The 19,604-nt window shown below is 39.2% G+C and overlaps 1 protein-coding gene across 20 annotated transcripts in view; it reads left to right on the top strand.

Moving 5' to 3' along the window:
• Positions 1 to 19,604, top strand: part of LOC122805019 (titin-like) — a 759,244-nt gene that overhangs the window by 363,886 nt on the left and 375,754 nt on the right. For all 20 annotated transcript variants that reach the window (XM_044075290.1, XM_044075281.1, XM_044075295.1 and 17 more), the window contains 3 exons: positions 3,856 to 4,143; positions 6,820 to 6,912; positions 7,013 to 7,295. In XM_044075290.1, the coding sequence (XP_043931225.1) occupies positions 3,856 to 4,143; positions 6,820 to 6,912; positions 7,013 to 7,295 (664 nt within the window). The remainder of the gene's footprint in view (positions 1 to 3,855; positions 4,144 to 6,819; positions 6,913 to 7,012; positions 7,296 to 19,604) is intronic.

The raw sequence follows: 19,604 nt of genomic DNA, 5'->3' as shown, positions 1-19,604 counted from the left end.
AGTGGTCTCTCAATCATCTAGTAGCGAAGCAGATATTCGTAACATGGGGGCAACCCTGCTGCGATCTTTTTGCATCTCCATCAAACGCCAAATGTGACAATTTCTTCGCTCTAATCCCCCCACCAGGGGAATCTCCAAGAGACGCTCTGGTGCATGCTTGGCCACCCGGTCTACTCTATGACTATCCTCCTCTTCCAATGAAGATACAACTCTTTCAGAAAGCCTCGCGGTTGGGGAGCAAGATGATTCTCATTGCCCCATTCTGGCCTCGACAAATTTGGTTCCCTTACCTGTGGTCTCACCTTGTGAATCACCCTTGGATTCTAGATCCCATTCCGGATCTCATCTCCCATCCATTGGACTTGCCAACTCCAAACCTGGACAATCTGAAACTGACAGCTTGGTTGCTCCAGTTCCACTCCTAGTTAGGACTCCCGGTATCTCTTCACCAGTCAAAGCCATCCTCGTGGCAGCACATAAGCCCTCCACCAGGAAGGTATATCACAGCAAATGGAAACGTTTTCCATCTGGGCGGGCCGCGATCTAGATCCCTTTACGGCTCCTCTTCCATCCATTTTAGACTTCCTAACTGAACTCTTTCAAGAAGGTGCTAGTTGTTCAACTGTCAAAGTGCAATTGGCAGCCATTTCACATTATCATGTGGGACATGATACAGGACCCTTGATGTCAGCCAAATTGTGTAAAACCTTTCTCAAGGGTACCTTTTACTTAGACCTCCTGTAAAAGAAGCCGCACCCCATGGGATCTTACTTTATTTCTTCAAGCCTTGACTGCTCCACCCTTTGAACCTGCTGCTTCAGTGGATCTCAAATTCTTGTCATGGAAAACAGCATTCCTTGTAGCCATTACTTCAGCGAAAAGAGTGTCGGAACTTCAGGCTCTTTCTGTAAAGCCTCCATACCTGATTTTTCACCCTGATAGAGTGTACCTCAGGATCAATCCCTCCTTTCTTCCCAAGATAGCATCAGAAACCAACATAAACCAATCCATAAATTTACTGGTTTTCTTCCCTAAATATCAAAATAAGGGTGAATACAAGCTGCACTCATTGGATGTTCATAGGCAGCTTTGTTTTTATACCCATAGAACGGCTGGCCATAGACAATCCGACCAGCTGTTCGTTTCCTTTGCCAAATTTAACTTGGGGAAAGCTATCTCTAAAGTATCTTTATCTCGCTGGATTTCCCAATGTATCCTGCTAGCTTATCAAGCCTCGGGTAGACCCGCACCAGAAGGAGTTCGAGCTCATTCCAATCGCTCCATTTCTACTTCTGCGGCTTTCAAGTCTAGAGTTCCTTTGTATGATATTTGTTCTGCAGCCACTTGGGCTTCATCTCATACCTTTATCAACCACTACAAGCTAGACCTGCTTTCTAGAGGGAGAGCATCCTTTGGCTCTGCGGTGCTTCGTAATATCCTTCCATGATGGCCACCCAGGGTGCAGGTAGCTGGGGACTCTGTCCCACAGGTTGCTGACAAATGAACATTCCTACTTCAGATTTAGAAGTTATGTACTCATCATAACGTTCCATCTGAGTAGGTAGTTCATTTGTCTGCAACCATCCCCCCCTCCTTCCCCCTGACCTTCTTGGATCTATTAGTTTTTAGGTATCCTTTCCTGGATATATATGGAGAGGCAAACTCGATCTGAGGTCATGGAGGGTTAGCAGGGGATTATGGGTGAAGGGAGGGGCTAGGAGCTCGGATCCATTAGCTTGAAACAAGTTGCCGGCTCGGATCCGATATCGGATCTGTAACCCACAGGTTGCAGACAAATGAACTACCTACTCAGATGGAACGTTATGGTGAGTACATAACTTCTAATTTCTTAGATTTTTCTTCTTGACTGTGATTTAGTTCTTTAAAGGAGTTGCTGACAAGTGAATAAGTGATCTGCTAAGTGATCCCTTTGTCCATAATTGGTGAGCCTGTGACTGTGTGTGCGTGTCCTGTGATGCCCATGTCAGGTTCTCTGCCTTACTCCTGTTGCTTAGTGGGATAAGCCCCAGACCCTCGCATGACCTTAAACAGGATAAAGTAGCTATCATAGACTGCACGAATGCCTATAAACCTGTAATGTTGTATTTATTTAAACTATGTGCAAGTAGATGCAGTTGATGTTGTTATGACTACATGTGATACTTAGTAATTCTACCCAAGCAGGAACATTTACTTTCTTCTAACAATTATTTTCTTGTTAGAAAATACTGCACTTTTTCACTGTCTGAAATCAGTCATTTTGTCTTCAGTTTATTACCCTAGTTTGTATTATTAAATTTATTGCACACAAATTTATGTAAATACCTTACACCAGTTTCTGCCATAAAATCAATCTTTATAAATCCTACACATCATTCATATGATATTACATGCATATGAAAACTATTTACTGTCATTTATAAAACAAATGTTAGCAAATGGCATAATGATGCTGTTTGTAATACTAGTCTGTGGCCATTTTTTTTTTGTTGTGGTTAACCACTGTTCTGCTGCTTTAAAAAAAAAAGCTAAAATACCACAACAGAGTTAAGTTCAGAAGTTAGTCTAGCAATGGTAAGCTGAAGAAAAAATACCATGTATAATTGCAAAAAAATGTTAGCCCATCCATGTGAAGCAAACATACAAATGGACCACTGTTTCATAAACATAGTATACTGTCCCATAAATTGGTGTGTGTGTGTGTGTGTGTGTGTGTGTGTGTGTGTGTGTGTGTGTGTGTGTGTGTGTGTGTGTGCCATGACTTGTATGCATTCAGAGTTGAGTATGGTTCATGAATGCAATCCCATAATACTTTTTCACAACAAATGGGAATTGCCAATCATAACTAAACCATGATACCTAGTTTTTGGAAGTTCAGTATCAACTGTAGCTGTGGTGGACCACATGACAGAATGATTTCCTTCATATTATGATGATAAAGATAAATAAAATATGTGGAAAGATACTGTTACAAATTTAGATATAAAACATGTGAAGAACCTTGGTTCTGAATTGTGTCTGCAGTCAAGAATGATTTCTAAGGAGTAAAATAACTTGTTAAAATATCCACAGAATATTTTCACGCATAAGCAGTTTTGCCATATTTCAGATACTGTTTGAAGAGGCCAGGACTTCCTATTCTGTCTGTCCTGTTCCTTGGAAGCAGTTGTGTTCTGCATTATAGCTACACCAGTGCACTACGTATATTCCCTGTTCCACATACACAGTGAGAAGTGATTCACGACAGCCTCCAGTTTCTTTGCCGTGTATGGAGATCAGGGTGCATCATCATACTGTGCTAATAAGGGAATGTGGCAGTGTAGTAATGCTGTTGGCTGGAACTCTGTAACAGTGCTGCCCATGGAACACAGTAAATGTGGTTGACCCATGCAGCTGCTGTGCCTTGTACATCCAGTGTTGGTGAGGAAGGACCTTTTATCTGATGTGCAGTTTAAACACTATTTGGAACCATTTTTAATGTAGTACTTATGATGTTGCTGCTCAGCACATCACTGCTGGAGCTTCAGCTGCTCATCTATTAATTTACTTTTGTTAAGGTTGCACTCATAGCCTCATAAATTTCAAGTGAATCATGGAAGATACTGGCTCACTTCATGTGTATACTTACTGCGTACCTAGAACTCCTCTAGGTATATACTAGTGTACTCAAAAGATTTGTGTACGGCTCTGGCATATGATTTGCATTATGTACCTGCTCTTCATGATTGGCCTTGATGTTTATGAATTTCACCCAGATTTTGTAACAGCTAGATGCTGTCTTTTTACTATTTTTGTTATTACATTTAAATGGCTGTGATTTTCTGCTCATGAAGTTTGTTGTTTTATCAATTACAGAACTGAAAAAAGCACCAAAGTTCGATCAGCCTCTGAAGCCAGTGCAAGTGACTGAAGGGGAAGATCTTCAATTCAGCTGCCATGTACAGGGTTCTGAGCCTATCAAGATTCAGTGGCTAAAAGCTGGAAAAGAAATCAAATCTTCTGATAAATGTAGTCTTAGCTTTAGCAATGGCACTGCTGTGCTACAAATCAAAGCAGTTTCTAAAACTGATGCTGGAGATTATTTGTGCAAAGCTTCAAATGCAGCAGGAAGTGACTCTTCCAAATCAAAGGTGACCATTAAAGGTATGGTGGAAAAAGGCATTTTATTAATCTAAAGTTGAATATATTTTGAGCAAACAGGAGTTTATTTCTATATGCAGTGCATCTGTACAGAAATCAGTTTTTCCTCTCAGTATTTTTTATATGCTTGTTCAGCATCTCCTATTCCTTTTGGCTTACATGACCTTGCAGTAGCCCCCATTTTATTTGTTAACCAGCTTTCTGAGCTCTGTGTTTCTTTTCATAGGTTCACTGGTACTTACTAGACTATTGATCTACGAGGATCTTTAGAAGCCTAGCCATACATTCCCATGAAGTTTTTCGCCCTTATGTTTTAAGTATTAATAACCCAGAGATGAGCAGAACATTTACATGTTGCCCCTATCCATGAGGGACCAAGGTACTGTAAAGGAGTAAGATTTCTTTATAGAATAAAAGGAATACAGAAATGAAGACAAAAAAATCTGTGAAAGCAGACATGGTCAGTAGAGAGAACAAACACTAGCCAGCGGAGGTACGGGCACTCTTCATAACAGTTTAGCTTTAAAATGAGTTATATGAATGTGTGGTCTACCTGAGCTAATAGCAAGCTACGAGTGTGTAGCAGAGGACTGTGCCACCAGGGAGAATTTTGTCTTGGGGCCTTCTGTTGTAGCAGTATTGCTGCATGCCCTACATTGTAAAATTACATCATATCCCTGATTGGTGATGTTTGTCTGAAATGGGCAAGTATCACTTTAAGTTTGCCACATATTTTTGGAGGATTATATCTTGTGACATCCCAAAGCAGGCCTTCATGGGTAGTTACCCCATTATAATCTCCAATGTATATATAACAACAATGCATTTTACAAATAAAGTGTTTTTTTTCCTCATCTGTTTTTGTTACTCTTCCCTATATCATAAGACTCAAAAGGTGTTATTGCTGATATGGGAGTTTAACCATTAGTTATGTTGCCTGAAGTGAATCATTTTGATCAAGAACCAATTGCCAAGCAGAGAAATCAATTATGCAGTTATATGTAGCATCATACTGAGAGAAAACAATGTTGTCCTTTTTATTATTTTGAGGACTTCACAGTATGCCAGATTTTTGTATAGTTTGCTGTGACATTTTTCCTGTTATAGATTAGCAATTTGTTCTCTTTTGATAATACATTGTAAATTAGTAATTTGAATTTCTGTATAAGGTAAATGTTAATATATATGCTTATAGGTTTAGGAGTGGGTACTACACAATTAGCCATTCCAATGAACCATATTTAAATGTTTAAAAGTTCCCTCAAGCTTCAAAGAGGGCAGCACAAGATAGAGGCTCTCCGTCGAATTATCTAGGGTGCCTTGAGGATAGCAATGGTGCTACTCAGTTTGACATGTTATAGTAGGTTGTTTCAAAGATGGGAGAATATGCTGCAATATGAATGCGTTATGCTAATATGTTTTATTTATCAGCTGATGAAGGTTTGGTTCCTAGTTTAACCAGATTTAGAGGACCCATTTGATCTGTGAAGGAATGGGAGGTCCAAGAGGGTTGGAGCTTTCATGGCTCAAAACGCTAGACACAGATTTGCACAGAGGAGTCTTTAAGAGGCATGAGCAAAAGAGTGAAGACTGCCAGTCTGTCCTGATTACTAAGAGTTTTGAAGCCACTAATATTTTTACTTCGGAATCACTGAGGTCTCTCAAGTTAGGTTTAGATAAATACATGCCAAATGACCTTGAACCTACAAAACCGAATAAATACAAGACAGCGGTACATATATTTACTCACCGAACACTATTAATCAAAAAAAAAAAGAAAAAGGAAAGGGAAAAAAAAAAACAGGTTGGTTAGCAGTTTCTATAGTGCATTCTTAAAAGGGCATTCTTGCCTATCTCCATGACATTTTATCCATTGACCTGACAAACAGTGCAAGAGTATAATTAATTCTTGCTACAGACAGGCATTTTATGAGTGATAGGCTTTATAGCCAGTGCCAATTTTATATTTCTTCCATCTTGTTGAGTGTATAAACCTGATGTCACACAACATCACTGCATAACCTGTATCTCTTCCCTCATTACCATGTTTAGTTAAAGATTAACTAAAATTAAAGTCGGATAAAAAAATTACAACTCTAACATTTAGCTAGTTTGTACATATAACAAGTTTTTATTTTATTTCACAAAAACTGAAAACAGAGTTATATGTAAAATATAAATCAAATGAGAGCATTCAAAGCCTATATTCCTATTTTGGCTGCAAAAAATCCATTAAATAATATAATGGATTAAATAATCCCTTTATTTACTGAAACACACACGGTTTCACTTATGAGACAACAGTTTATCAAAAACTGAAAAAAAAGACTAACCAGCCTGTAGTGATAGGTGCTACCCTTTACGGTGTACAGTGAAAAATTCTAAACATTAACAGACTTTTAAGACATATAATGAGAAACAAACCATGCATAACAAATTATGGATGCCATAAAGATATGAAAACATTTCTGATATAATTGCAATAATTATACATATAACACAATTAATTGTGAAACTATTAAACTTGGTGGTAGATGAAAGCCTTGTTTATTCATTTATGCACATTTTCTTTTTATAGTGTTATTATGTAGCTGTGTGAACATTATGATCTTGCAACCAGGTAATCGTATAATTACAAATAGTTACAGTGTTTTGAAATATTTGGTCTTTAATTTTCAGATAAACCTGCTGTAACTGTTACGAAGAAAGAGGTGGTAGAGAGTGACAAACTCTTCTTTGTTGAGAAACCTCAGAGTATCAAGGTATCAGAAAGTAAGTATCATTTATTTTCCATAGTATAGACAGTTGTTCATGCATAATTACTTATAAGAATTAAATGACTTTATTTGATATTTTCCTACATTATTTCCAGAGGGTATAGCAACATTTTTTGCAAAAGTTGGTGGTGATCCAATTCCAAATGTAAAATGGATGAAGGGCAAATGGAGACAGCTCAACCACGGAGGCCGTATTGTTGTCCAGCAGAAAGGGGAGGAAGCCAAACTGGAAATTAAGGAAATAACCAAGACAGATTCCGGCCAGTACAGATGTGTAGCTTCAAACACATCTGGTGAAATTGAATGCAGTGCAACTCTGGCTGTTGAGGAGAAGAAGACAGAAATACTGGAAGGTGACCTTAGGACAAGACTTAAAAAGTAGGTGGTATATTGAAAACAGAATGTTATATTTTATCTACTAACCTCAATATTATTCAAGAATGGCTTTGTAATTACACAGCAACTAAAAGCAGTCACATAATCTTACACTGAAGTAAAAGCATAGGATTAAAAGCCATTATAGTGCCATCTGTGCAACCAATGAATTATAATGCATAATAACAAATATATAATATATGAAAAAAATTAACACATAATTAAACTATATGCACTTTAAGAAAGTTTAAGAATATCCATCTATTTTGAGGGCTGTAGCCTCCTTTCTTGAGACAAGAAAGCTTTGAAGCTTTGACAGCCTAACCTCTGCTTTTATATTAGTCTGCTCGAGCCCCACTGCGGTTAAGGGCAAGTGGGAGATGCCCCGAAGCTTTGAAAACTGGCCAGTGCAAAATAGTACCCTTTGGGAAGATGGCTACCCCTGGAAACTAACATACTGATAATGCAGCCTAGGAGTAGACAGTGTGGTCAGGTATTTGGGAACACATTTAGACAGTAACCTGGCCTTTGGCAATTATGTGTCTATGGCACTATGGAAATCATTCCATATTGTGCAACTTATAAGCAAGGGTATGGCATCTAGGTCCAAGGATATCATTGTTCCACCGTAATTTGCACTTAAGGGACAAATCATTGCAAATACCACCCCGTTTGGTATGTACCTGACCAGACATGAGAAACAACTGAAGCATCCACAGAGGTTTTTCACAAAAAGAATGCATGGTCTAAACAACATGTCCTATGATGACCATCTCAAAACGCTATCCCTGTACTCTGTCTCATACAGATTGCTGAGAGGTGATCTATGCTGGCCTGTAAAGCATCGTGTAATCCTGCTCTGATGGACTTGTTCCATATCTGTAAAACAAATAGCACCAGAATTACCTGATATAGGGACCTATACCTCACCTGCAACATAAACAGGACATGTTAGAGAGACAGGTATGTGTCATAAAAACTACGACTTCTCTGGAACAGGCTTCCCATCCATGTGAAGCAGAGTTCTTCCCTAAACCAATTCAAGTATAACTTGGACTAATGGATGGGGAATCATACATTTATCCCTTACCTGCACCTATAGCTGTAATAGAGACATAGCATATATATATATATATATATATATATATATATATATATATATATATATATATGTATATATATACCCGTTAAAATAACAGTAGGGTATCAAAACTTGTCAGATGCATTTGGGAAACATGACCTAAAAGTGTTAGCCTGGTAATCATTTATGAACCTATTGTCATATACTTGACAGGATAAAACCCATACAGCTAAGGCCACTGCTGTAGCAGCCTAACCCATATAGCTTAGGCTGCTGCAACAATGATCTATCAGAACATCTATTGTTATGGTAAGTTTACTTACATAACTGTACTTTCCTTTATATTCAGCATTTATTATATCAATCACTGAGTACAACACCCACTTCAAGATGTACCACACTAAACATGTCAAACTAGAGAAGCCTCAAAGCTTCCTAACAAAAGGATTATGGGCTTAAAGATTCTGAGCTACCAAGAGAGGATAGATGCTCTGTCCTTTAAATCAGTATCTTATAGACTTTTGAGGGGAAGTCTGCAGTTCAGGGACATGTATTATATCCTTGACTAATTAGCACTTCATGGCATAAAGCACCCATTCAGCATTTCATTACACAGGAGATATGCATGCACTGCAGTAAAATGCGCATTTGTTATACAGCTGTACATTCAACAGGATTTTGAGAATCTTATTGGATCTAAGTACTCGTATCTATGAGCCATTATGGAACAAATTTGCAGTTTTTGCACATACTTAATGTGTACATTTTTTGTGCTGGACTGCTATGCTTCATATACTATTCAAACTAACATTGATCTGGTGGTATATCTAATATGAGCAGTCCATCCACTCTAGATTTGCAGTTTTGCTTAGTGTATATCAGTATGCAGACCATATGCAAACCATCTACCTGCCACTGACAGTGTCTTTATAATGGGAAAGCTGAAGTCTTTTAAAAACAAGGTTCTCCTTGCTCTCTTTGATTATACGCACAGAACTGAGCAGTTTTGGGAAATACTTGCTGTGGGTAAACATTCTGTGTGAACAGACAGCAATAGCCTCCAGTGGCAAAGAAGTAAAAGTCCAACTCTACAGACTGATGCTGCTTTAAGAATTTTTTGATGAGTCTTAAGACTTTCCTCTTCAGGAGTCAGAGATTATTGGACTCAAAAGTGATAACTGAATAATGCCATTTGTCAAGCTGTCCTTCAATCTGCATGCATTTTTCTGCCTCATTCTCCCACATTATGCTATCAAACCCCTTTACCTGCTGTTTTCTATATCCTTTTGGTGTTTCTACATTCTGTTCTTAATGTCTTCCTTCCCTTTATTCACCTGCAGATCCAAACCCATTTGTGGTGTTTATGTTTATCATTTGTTTACTGAGTTAGTCCATGGACTTTTCTTTGCCACAACCCAGGTGGACCACAATGACAAGGGTAAATACTGTATCTTTAGAGAAAGTTTAGTGCAGCCATTTGTGTTTGTGGGAGGTGGAAAGAACCCAGAGTACCCAGGAAAATCCCACAAAGAGTTAGGGCAAACATGATTGAACAACAGACTCTGGAGCTGTAAATCAGGCATTTTACCAGTTAACCCCTATGTTGAAAGCGGCCTGTCCTCTAGACTTTTTATAAGTAATTTAGTTGCTTATTTGAAAAGATCACTTCAAATCAGCATTGCCAGTCTGTAGAGCTGTAGGAGGGTTGTGTATGAAGCTACGGCTTTCATTCCATCTTGCAGGGAGACCCCATGAGCCCCTGCTTGAAATCAGCCTTTTCACATTTTAAACTGCACATTCCTTTTCATGTTTTTTGCTTCCTTAATCAAGCAACTGAATTGGAAGTATGCCCTTCCTTTAACTCTAACCACAAGAACTCATACATTTTGGCTTAATTTCTTACTGGCTATGGCATGTACCAGTCCTGCATTTCATCTTCACAATCCTACTTTCAAGAGCAGAGGTCACACAATATCTGTGGATGTTGTTTTCAGACTTTTTTCTTTAGAGATGTTGAAATACTCAGTGATCATACATTTCTTTGTGCACGTGCATTGTCATAGCTCACTGGAGATGATGCAGGTGGCAGATGTTACCAAAATTGCCAGTAGTGATGCTACTGCAAGAGGATCAGAGTGAGTCCCAGTAGCAAGATGTTAACCAGCCTTCAAAAAAAAAAATGGGTCCATTACCCTCTGGACATTACTCCATAAAAAGATTAAGTTGTTTATGCTATTCCACTTGGGATGCGAGTGTGCAGTGATTCACTTGTTTTCATTTCTTTTTTGGGAGAAAGGACTAGCTAGGCTTCATGAAAAATATTTGTCAGTGTAGCTGGGCGGTTGCTATAAAATAATTGTTGGTATGGCAGCTCGGTGAAAGTTATTGTGTATTTTGCAAGTACCCCTGTCTTGTTGAAGAAAGTATATGATTTAATTGTTGCAGTACTTTTAAATGCTTGATGCATTTAAAGTACAAATGCAAAGTTTGCCTGTGATGTAGAAGTTTTTACAGGGGAATCTACTGCTGTTTCCTTTTCTACAGCTAGGAAGGGACGCTGTTTCTTTTTTTCCTTCCACAGGGAAAATTAAGCATGCCTAATAGATGGTATGCGTATCTTTCAGTGAATATGATGATTGTATATTGGGTTCTGTCTCACACAGCATAATTCCATTTCTAGACTTCTACATTGCAAAATGTACATTTTATACAAGTCTCATTGTCTTTCAGTTTGTGGCCTGTTGTCTTTTTATTTAAGGTGATTTTTGACATTGGGTTATCAGATAAAATATAGTTGGTATAATCACAGTGTTAAAATTCACTTTGTATTTTCATAAGTGAACTTCTGTGCATCCTGTATGAACCATGTCTTTTACATAATAACTTCTGTGCATCCTCTGTGCACTGTGCCCATTTACATTATAAGTCACTTATCTAACAGCTAACAGATTTCCTTAATGGTTAAAGGGCAGCTTCTGAGGCATAAGCAATTTTTAGGACCCCCTTATTTTTTTCCTCATCCTTTTTAAACTGCACTCGTAAACACATCAGTCTTACATGTCTCATTCCTTTTCTGAAAATGTAATAAAAAAGGCATACGTTATGTAATAAATACTTAATCTGTCATTACTATAGCTTATAAGGGTGTTGGTGCCCCTTTAAACCACACACACACACACACACACACACACACACACACACACACACACACACACACACACACACACACACACACACACACACACACACACACACACACACACACACACATGCTCTAAAATAGCAAGTTAGTATGAACAATAATATATCCCAATTTAAAAGAAGATACTTTGTATTTTCTTTTTATTTGTGAGGGTTAAGGGTGTGCTAGCTTTCCTTGCCAAAATAATCCTGTGCTGCACAGAAGAGTAGTGGGAGTGGTTCGTTGATGTTACTGTTGTAATGTATAGAAATTTTCAGGCTGTGTTACCTGGTGGGGGATGACACCCAAAGTTACTTACATCACTTTGAAAGTCTGAAAAAGCAGAGGCTGTACTACAATCGTACAACTTTTTCATGTGCTAATATTACTGCACTATTGAAGTTTTTTTTCTGTTAACATTCAAAAGTTATAAATATCAAGAAGATACATTAATTTATTTTTATTTATTTACATTTGTTTACGAGGAAATTCCAACTGGACACAGGTCCTTTTTCAGTGGAGGCCCAGGAGAAAAGCTCCACAGGACAATAAATGAGCAGCAGAGTACATGAAGAACAATTTAATATACATACAATTAGCAAATAATACATACTGCAGCAAATATTAGCTATACATACAATATGAAACATAGTAATGAACACAGATACCAATATCTAGCTATCCAGCTAAAAGCTAGGAATAAAGGTAGGATGTATATACAGATAGTACTAAGCTCAAACAGATACTGTTCTAAGTTCATATTCCTACATCTTATATACAAATATTGCAGTAAACTCAAGCAGATATAAAGCAGAAGCTCCACATGATGGTGGAACAAGCTAGAAGGGCTAATGGGATGGAAGAGGAAAATATAGGAGTAAGAGGAGACTAAGTGAGTAGTATACATGGTAGTGAGAGGAAGCTAGATGCAAGTCAGTTGGATATGTATTTGGAGTTGAGATGAAGCGAGGTAGTTAAGCATGTTATAACAGGTTTGAGAAATTGAGTGAGGAGGGAAGAGGAGGGTAAAGGGTGAGCCAGAGCCTGCAGAGGAAGGAATGCAATGACCAGACGGTGTGAGGCACGGTGGCTATGGGAGGGGAGAGGAAAGGGAGGTAAAAGGAGGGTTACTAGTCAGGATTGGTGCATGGACTTTCTAAGTGAGTTTTAGTGCAGTCATGAAGTGATTGCAAGACTGTAGCGTGGTTATAGAGGGGGGAGATTGTTCCATAATCTTGATATGACGCAGGAGAATAGTGCTTTTCCTGCTGAGTTCTTGGGTTTGATCACTAGAAGTAGATTTTTACTGCTGGAGTGTAGAGGTCTAGTGGAGCAGTAGGGCTGGAGAAGGTTTCGAAGGGATGGGACTTTAAGAGGATGGTTTACTAACTTGTGGGCGAGAGAGAGTTGATTCAGGTTAAGAAGTTGAGGTAGTTCAAGCCAGTCAAGTTCTCTAAGTGAGATACAGTGGTGGCTGCGATAAGATGCACCAGTGGCAAACTTAGCAATTTTATTACTGCTGGAGGAAGGGGTAGTGGTGGGGGGGTGCCTACTTTACCTGGGTGGAGAATGGGGTTTATTGTGGACCAGAACTGTTTAGGGTTGTGATAGGAGGAGTTTAGGGCAGACTGATAATATTGGGTTTTATCTTCCTTTGTTTGCTTTTTGACCTTGTTGCTCAACTCTACGAATGACTGTCTAGAGGAGTGGGGTTTTGTTAAGCGCCAGTGCTCCCAGGCCTTATCTGTGATTTTCATTAGTACCCTGGTGCTTTTTTGTAGCCAAGGGGAGCACTGTGTTTTGATTCTAGCATTTCTTATGGGGGCATGTGTGTTTTGGATTTTTAGGAAGGTGCTATTGAAGAAGTGGACGGCTTCATCCAGATTGACGTACTTTAGTGGTGTCCAATCACATTTTTGAAGGGATGCGATAAAGGAGAGAGGGTTAAAGTTTACCCTATTTTGGATTTACCTGTAGATAATGGGTTTAGCACAATTTAAGTGGTGTCTCAGAAGGAATGTTGGAGTGTGGTCACTGAGGCTGTATGGTAAACAGCCAGCTAAGTATGAGTGAGCGTCTGGAGTGTGGTCACTGAGGCTGTCTGGTAACAGCCAGTTAAGTATGAGTGAGGGTCTTTATCGACTAATATCCAGTCAGGAGTAGTTATGTTTGTTAGAGTTTTTATTTATCCGGGTAGATGACTGTATTACTTGAGAGAAACCATAAAGGTTTAGGTGCTGGGCTGGTTGACTGTTGCTACAAGATAGCCAGTTGATATTAAAATCACCTAGAATTATGGTTTCCTGGGGTAGGGAGAGGTTAGCCCAGTTCAGGAAGTTTTCCAGGGGTGGGATGTTTTGGCCAGGTGGGAAGTAGCATCCTATGATGTTGATTGTTTTATTTGGGTTTAGTTTGAAGTTGGCATATAGGATTTCTTTGTGTCCAGTGTGGGGGGCAGATGTGTTTAGGATCTGGATGTTGAGGTGGTGTTTAAACATTAGAGCCACACCACCCCCATTCTTAGATTGTCTATCTACTCAAAGAATGTTATAACCTGTTGGGACTATTTCCTCACTTTTGATATGAGGTTTGAGCCAGGTTTCAGTCAGGATAAGAATATCAGGAGAGTATAAAGGTATGTTGGCATTTAGGTCATGGGTTTTATTAGTTATACTTCTGATATTTAGACACATGAACAGGAGGTCAGATGACTTTCTGTTGGATGTTAGTTGCGAGAAGCAGCAGCTATTAGGCAGATTTTTAGGTGAAGAGTTGGTAATGGTAGGTCCAGGGTTAGGGTGGATATCACCACTGAGGGCTAATATAGATAGGGCAGTAAACATAAGTTTTATAAATCTGGTAATTAAACTGTTATATTTTAGGGATATTTTTTGTTTGAATGTAGCAGGTGACTGGTAGTATGGTGGGTGTACTGGGACAGAGATTGTGATTGTATGACAAGTGTAATTAGTAGGTGGGTGATGGATAGAAGTGAGAGTAAGGGTGCAGTGATAGTGGTAGGGTTTGTCTATTATGGAGTTCTGGTTGGATGTAAGGTGTGCAAGAAGTGTGCAGGTAAGGAGTGTAAGCACATTAGGTAGTAGCATGACTGTGTCAGATGAGCAGTTAGATGGCTGTATTTTCTGCTCTCTCAAAGGCAAAAAAATGCAGCCTCCATGAGACCTGATAACATCCCCGGCTGCATCCTACATGAACTCAGGCAGGAACTTGCAGCACCATTAGGCACCCTATTCAACCAAAGTCTGAGTATCGGTTTTGTCCCAGCTGAGTGGAGTACAGCCACTGTCTTCCCTTTACACAAAGGTGGAGCGTCCACTGATCTGGGAAATTACTGACCCATAAGCCTATCTAGCCTGATCTGCAAGGCCATGAAATGGATTATCATGGATCTCATAAACAAGGACAATGGCAACCTCCAAACAATCCCACACAGTTTGACTTCATCAAGGGGAGATCACGTCTTTTAAATTTGGTTGACTTGTATGAGACAGTCACCAAAGCCATGGATGAGGGGAAGACAGTGCACACTGCCTGCCTTGACCTGGCCACAGCCTTCGACACTATTCCCCACTCGGGCATAATAGATAAACTCTCTCAACTAGGCATCAATCCATATGTTACCAGATGGGTAGCCATCTGGCCCACTGATAGAACCCACCTAGTTAAAATAGGGGAAGCCATCTCAAGCAGTAGACCCTTATTGAGTGGCGAACCCCAGGGTTCGGTCTTGAGGCCTCTGTTTTTTGGGATATACTTTTCTGAGGTACAGGCCAAAACCAGTGGACTATGGTTGACCAAATTTGCAGATGACTGCAAGTTGGGAGCTGTCATCAATTCCCCCAGAGATGTTGACATCCTCCAAGAGGGTCTTATCCAAACAAATGACTGGTGCCAGAAACATGGCCTCAAGCTGAATACAAAAAAATGCATCATCATCCCCTTTGGGGAGAGAGATGTCCCCACAAATTTTCACATTAATAACAACGTTCTAAGCATGCATTCCGTCCTGAGGGATTTGGGCACCCAGATTGATAGCAGCCTGACTTTTGACCACCATGTTGCTTCCGCTGTATGGAAAGTTTTCTACATGGCCCACCTCATAAGTAAGGGTATCTCATCCAGGGACAAGGATATCATAACATCCCTGTATTCTTCTCTTATAAGACCCATTATTGACTACAATGCCCCATTCGGTATGTACCTCCCAAAGGACATGCAGCAGCTGGAGAGACCACAGTGGTTCCTCACTAGGAGAATCCAGGGCCTCAAAAATCTACCATATACAGATAGGCTAAAAGCCCTATGCCTTTATGTTTCATAAAGACTCCTCAGAGGTGACCTCTGGCATACAAGGCAATCTCGAACCTCGCCTTAATGGGACTGCTGCATATCCACAAGTCAAACTCTACTCAAGAAACCCGCACAGGCAACCTCAACCTGGTCCGAGACATCAATAGGACTTGCTGATGGGACAGATTTGTGTTCCAGAGACTCCCCAATCTATGGAATAAACTCCCTCTCCATGTCAAACAGAGTACCTCTTTACCCCTTTTTAAGTGCAATCTGGATAACTGGATGGGAAATAGAAAATACATGCCTGGGATTCCACCTGTGTCCCTGCTGGACAGGGGCAGTGGGTGCTGATTTGTCTATGCATGGGCTAAACTCTTGGCTAGGCTTATAAGGGCCTCAGGGCCAATAGCCTAGTAACTTCCTATGATCCTATGATCCTGTGATTGGAAGCGGGTGGGGTACTGTGAGTGGCAGAGGAGACAGGTTACTAGTATTGTTAGTTGTTAATAGCATTGTTCTGATTGGTTGCTGGTCATTGGGATTTATCATTTAAATTAATCAACAAACTATGTACAGTAGTAATATATATATAAGAAGGGTATAAAACCAAAACAAAGGGTCACAATGGGATTTTAAAAAGAATAAAAAACACACTAGGATTCATGTTGAATTCCTTTGCTGAAATTGTTATACCTTCACTCTCACACAGACTTTATATAGATGTGTTATCTTACAGCCCAAATACACTTTCCAGTTTTTGAAAATAAAATATAGAAATGTCGAAATAGGATATGCAGATCAGGTGTATTCTGTCTCTGAGAGACTCTATCCTAGTAGAATTTTACCAAGTAACAAAAAAAGTAGTGTTTGATTTATCATGGAGGAGTGTCCCCAGAGCCCAGCAGGCATCCTCAACTAACATGTCACATTTCTTTGAAATCACCATACAGCTCCAGTCAAACCATATGAAGATAATCTAAATTAAGAGGCTTGTATGTCCAACAAGTATCCCAGACTATCCCATGCATTTAAGGAGGTGATTGAGGATGTTGCTATATCTAAAGTAACTTCAAAAAGTGGTAAATTAAATTAAATGATGTAGCTTTGGGAAAATTCCCACGTGTAATATGAGTCTTTAGTATTAGTAGTATCACTTGAAAAGATCTCCCATTTCTGCTTTATATCAAAAAGGTTGAGAGCCGACTCATAATGGCCAGTTAAACATAAGTTTAAATGTTATGTTCCCACAAACTGAATTAAGAGCTGCAAAGCCCACTCACTTACAGAAACAAATATTATTATTCTTTTAAGGAGTTTCACTGCAGTATGTCAACCAGAGCCAGATCTTCCTAGCCATTTTTCAAAATTTCAGTAACCTTAGGCAGTCTAGTCAGGCACCACATTAAAATCAACAAGTAAATAATTATCATCTTTGACTGTTCTGACTGAGTCTATAAACCTGAAGTGGATCAGCATTATCATCATTAGTACTTCAAGTGTTTCTTAGAAAGATGTGTTTGTTTTTCATGTAAATTTCTGACCTATGATTCACTAATCACTTCCACATTTCCATGAATCTACCTGGGGCTAACTTAAGTATTCTTCAGCAAGTGTCCTAATGTGTAGCCCAGCAATTGTTTCAAGCCCTGAATTTCACCAGGACGTAATAAGTAATTCTGTTATACCGCCATGGTTCCTTTCCCCAGGATAGGCATGTTTATCTTTGAGGTAAAAATAGCCTCCAAAGCTAAGGATAACCATGAGGCATTTTTCTGTTATGTCCACAGTCTTAAGGGCAATACCCAAGAATTTGCAGAATTAGCTGTAGATGACATTTCCTATACTCAGCCAGGAGATATAGCAAATCTGACTGACAAATTCAGCTAAAATTTCACCTCCCCATCACCCCCAGCTCCCTCCCAAGAATTACCCTCCACTACCAATTATCACTAAAGAGCAGGATGCCACTGCGCTGTTTAAAGCTCAAAATTTCTGTCTGTTCACATGCACGCAGTGTGTGTGTGTGTGTATGTGTGTGTGTGTGTGTGTGTGTGTGTGTGTGTGTGTGTGTGTATGTGTGTGTGTGTGTTTAAAGATTATGACATTGTGTAAGCTAAGTAGCACTCTTATATCTCTTCCATTTTAGATTAACTGTCATTTTTACCTTTCTTCCATGCCTGTACTTTCTTCTGAGAGTCAGCATTTTCCATATTGACATACATTGACTTTATTTGCAGCTGATACAGATGTATATATTTGACTGTGTAGAACTTGCATAGAAGTTAGAATAACATGATATGATTGTGGCTTATTCAGTAGAATAGTTTTGTTTGTAAAAGGTTCACTGGTCCTTCATTTGATTGTGATTTGCCAGCACTTGTCCTGAAATATATTGTAAACCACATTAAATGAATCCTGGATTGACAATATAAGCCTTTCACCGTATGGATGTTCACATTTATCTGGTAAAGACCATCTAGAACAATTTATTGCATCTGTTGTCACTGACTTGTGCTCTGTTGAGACCAGTTCTCTTATACAATACTTCCTGAAAGGCAAAACTACACAAGTAATATTTTTACAACCCAAATGTTGTGAAGGATGCTCCCATGGCCAATCACCCTTGCACCCTCCACACTTTAAAATGTCTATAATTAGTGCCATTTTATTTTGTAGCAGTCTTTAATGAAAGTGCTGTTTAAGTGGTCTCAGTAGCTCTTAAGATGGTCATGCTTGACTTGTTGCATCAATAAACTTCAAATAAAAGTGATGGGCAGTATTTTGCATTACTTTATTCATGGCTAAATATGTTTCCCGTTTTTGAGTAGACAAATTTCGTCTTTTCAGGAATATCATATTTAATGTACTTTTTCTTACCTCTGCCTTTTTTCTTATTTCTTACCAACCAATGGTGATCTTCACAGCTGAGATGCTCTGGAAGTGGAGACTTGCTGTTTGTCTTTGGAAAAGATAAATGCTACACCATAAATTGATGTAGAGCATTCCTTTGGAAAGAGATGGTTTTGCTCATCACAGAATACTTTAATGTTTATTACCAGCTGGGACAAAGGCACTTTTCTGCATCATATGGGACAAGGATACTTTTCTGCATCAATGATGGAGGTAAACTTGGAACGATACAGGATTTGCCTTCACCAGAAGAGTGAAGTAGTATTGCCATTGTGATGCTCATTGGTGAGGATGTATGAAGTGCAGCATGCAGTTTTGGAAGCTGCACTTCGTAAGGAGCCAAGGTAGGAAAAGTCAGTCTTGAACATAGCAACAAAACTGTGGAGAGTGCCTAAGACATCATCTGAGGAGAGAATGAGTGTTCTTATACTTTAGAAGGGAGGTTTGTGACTGGGACTCTTTAGAGACAGCTGGGACTTCAGAGAAGCAGACCTTTCTAAGAAGAAAGGACAACAGAAACTAAATATGCAATGAAACTGGAAGACAAATTGAAGTCTTTTTTGAGGGAGTACTGCTTGGCTGGAATGAGTGCCACCTGAATAGAACTGGTTCTGGTTAATTTATTGGGGAGGGGGAGATGGTACAAATGTAGGGCAGACATGCATGACCGTTAAAGGTACTTAATGAGAAAAGAGTAGCTTATCTAATTGTTAACTGTCAGTGTCGGATTAAAGAAAAATGGAAATTGGGGCAAAGTGATAGGTTCATAGGTTGTGGTCTAGACTTCCTCAAGAAGTTGACCTCAATCTTTCCTCATAGTAGACCT

This window comes from Protopterus annectens, chromosome 6.part0 (genome assembly GCF_019279795.1).
Source record: "Protopterus annectens isolate FY-2018-M chromosome 6.part0, PAN1.0, whole genome shotgun sequence".
Classification (NCBI taxonomy): Eukaryota; Metazoa; Chordata; order Ceratodontiformes; family Protopteridae; genus Protopterus; species Protopterus annectens.
Note: the sequence above shows the minus strand (reverse complement) of the source record. Positions and strands in the feature narration are given on the sequence as shown.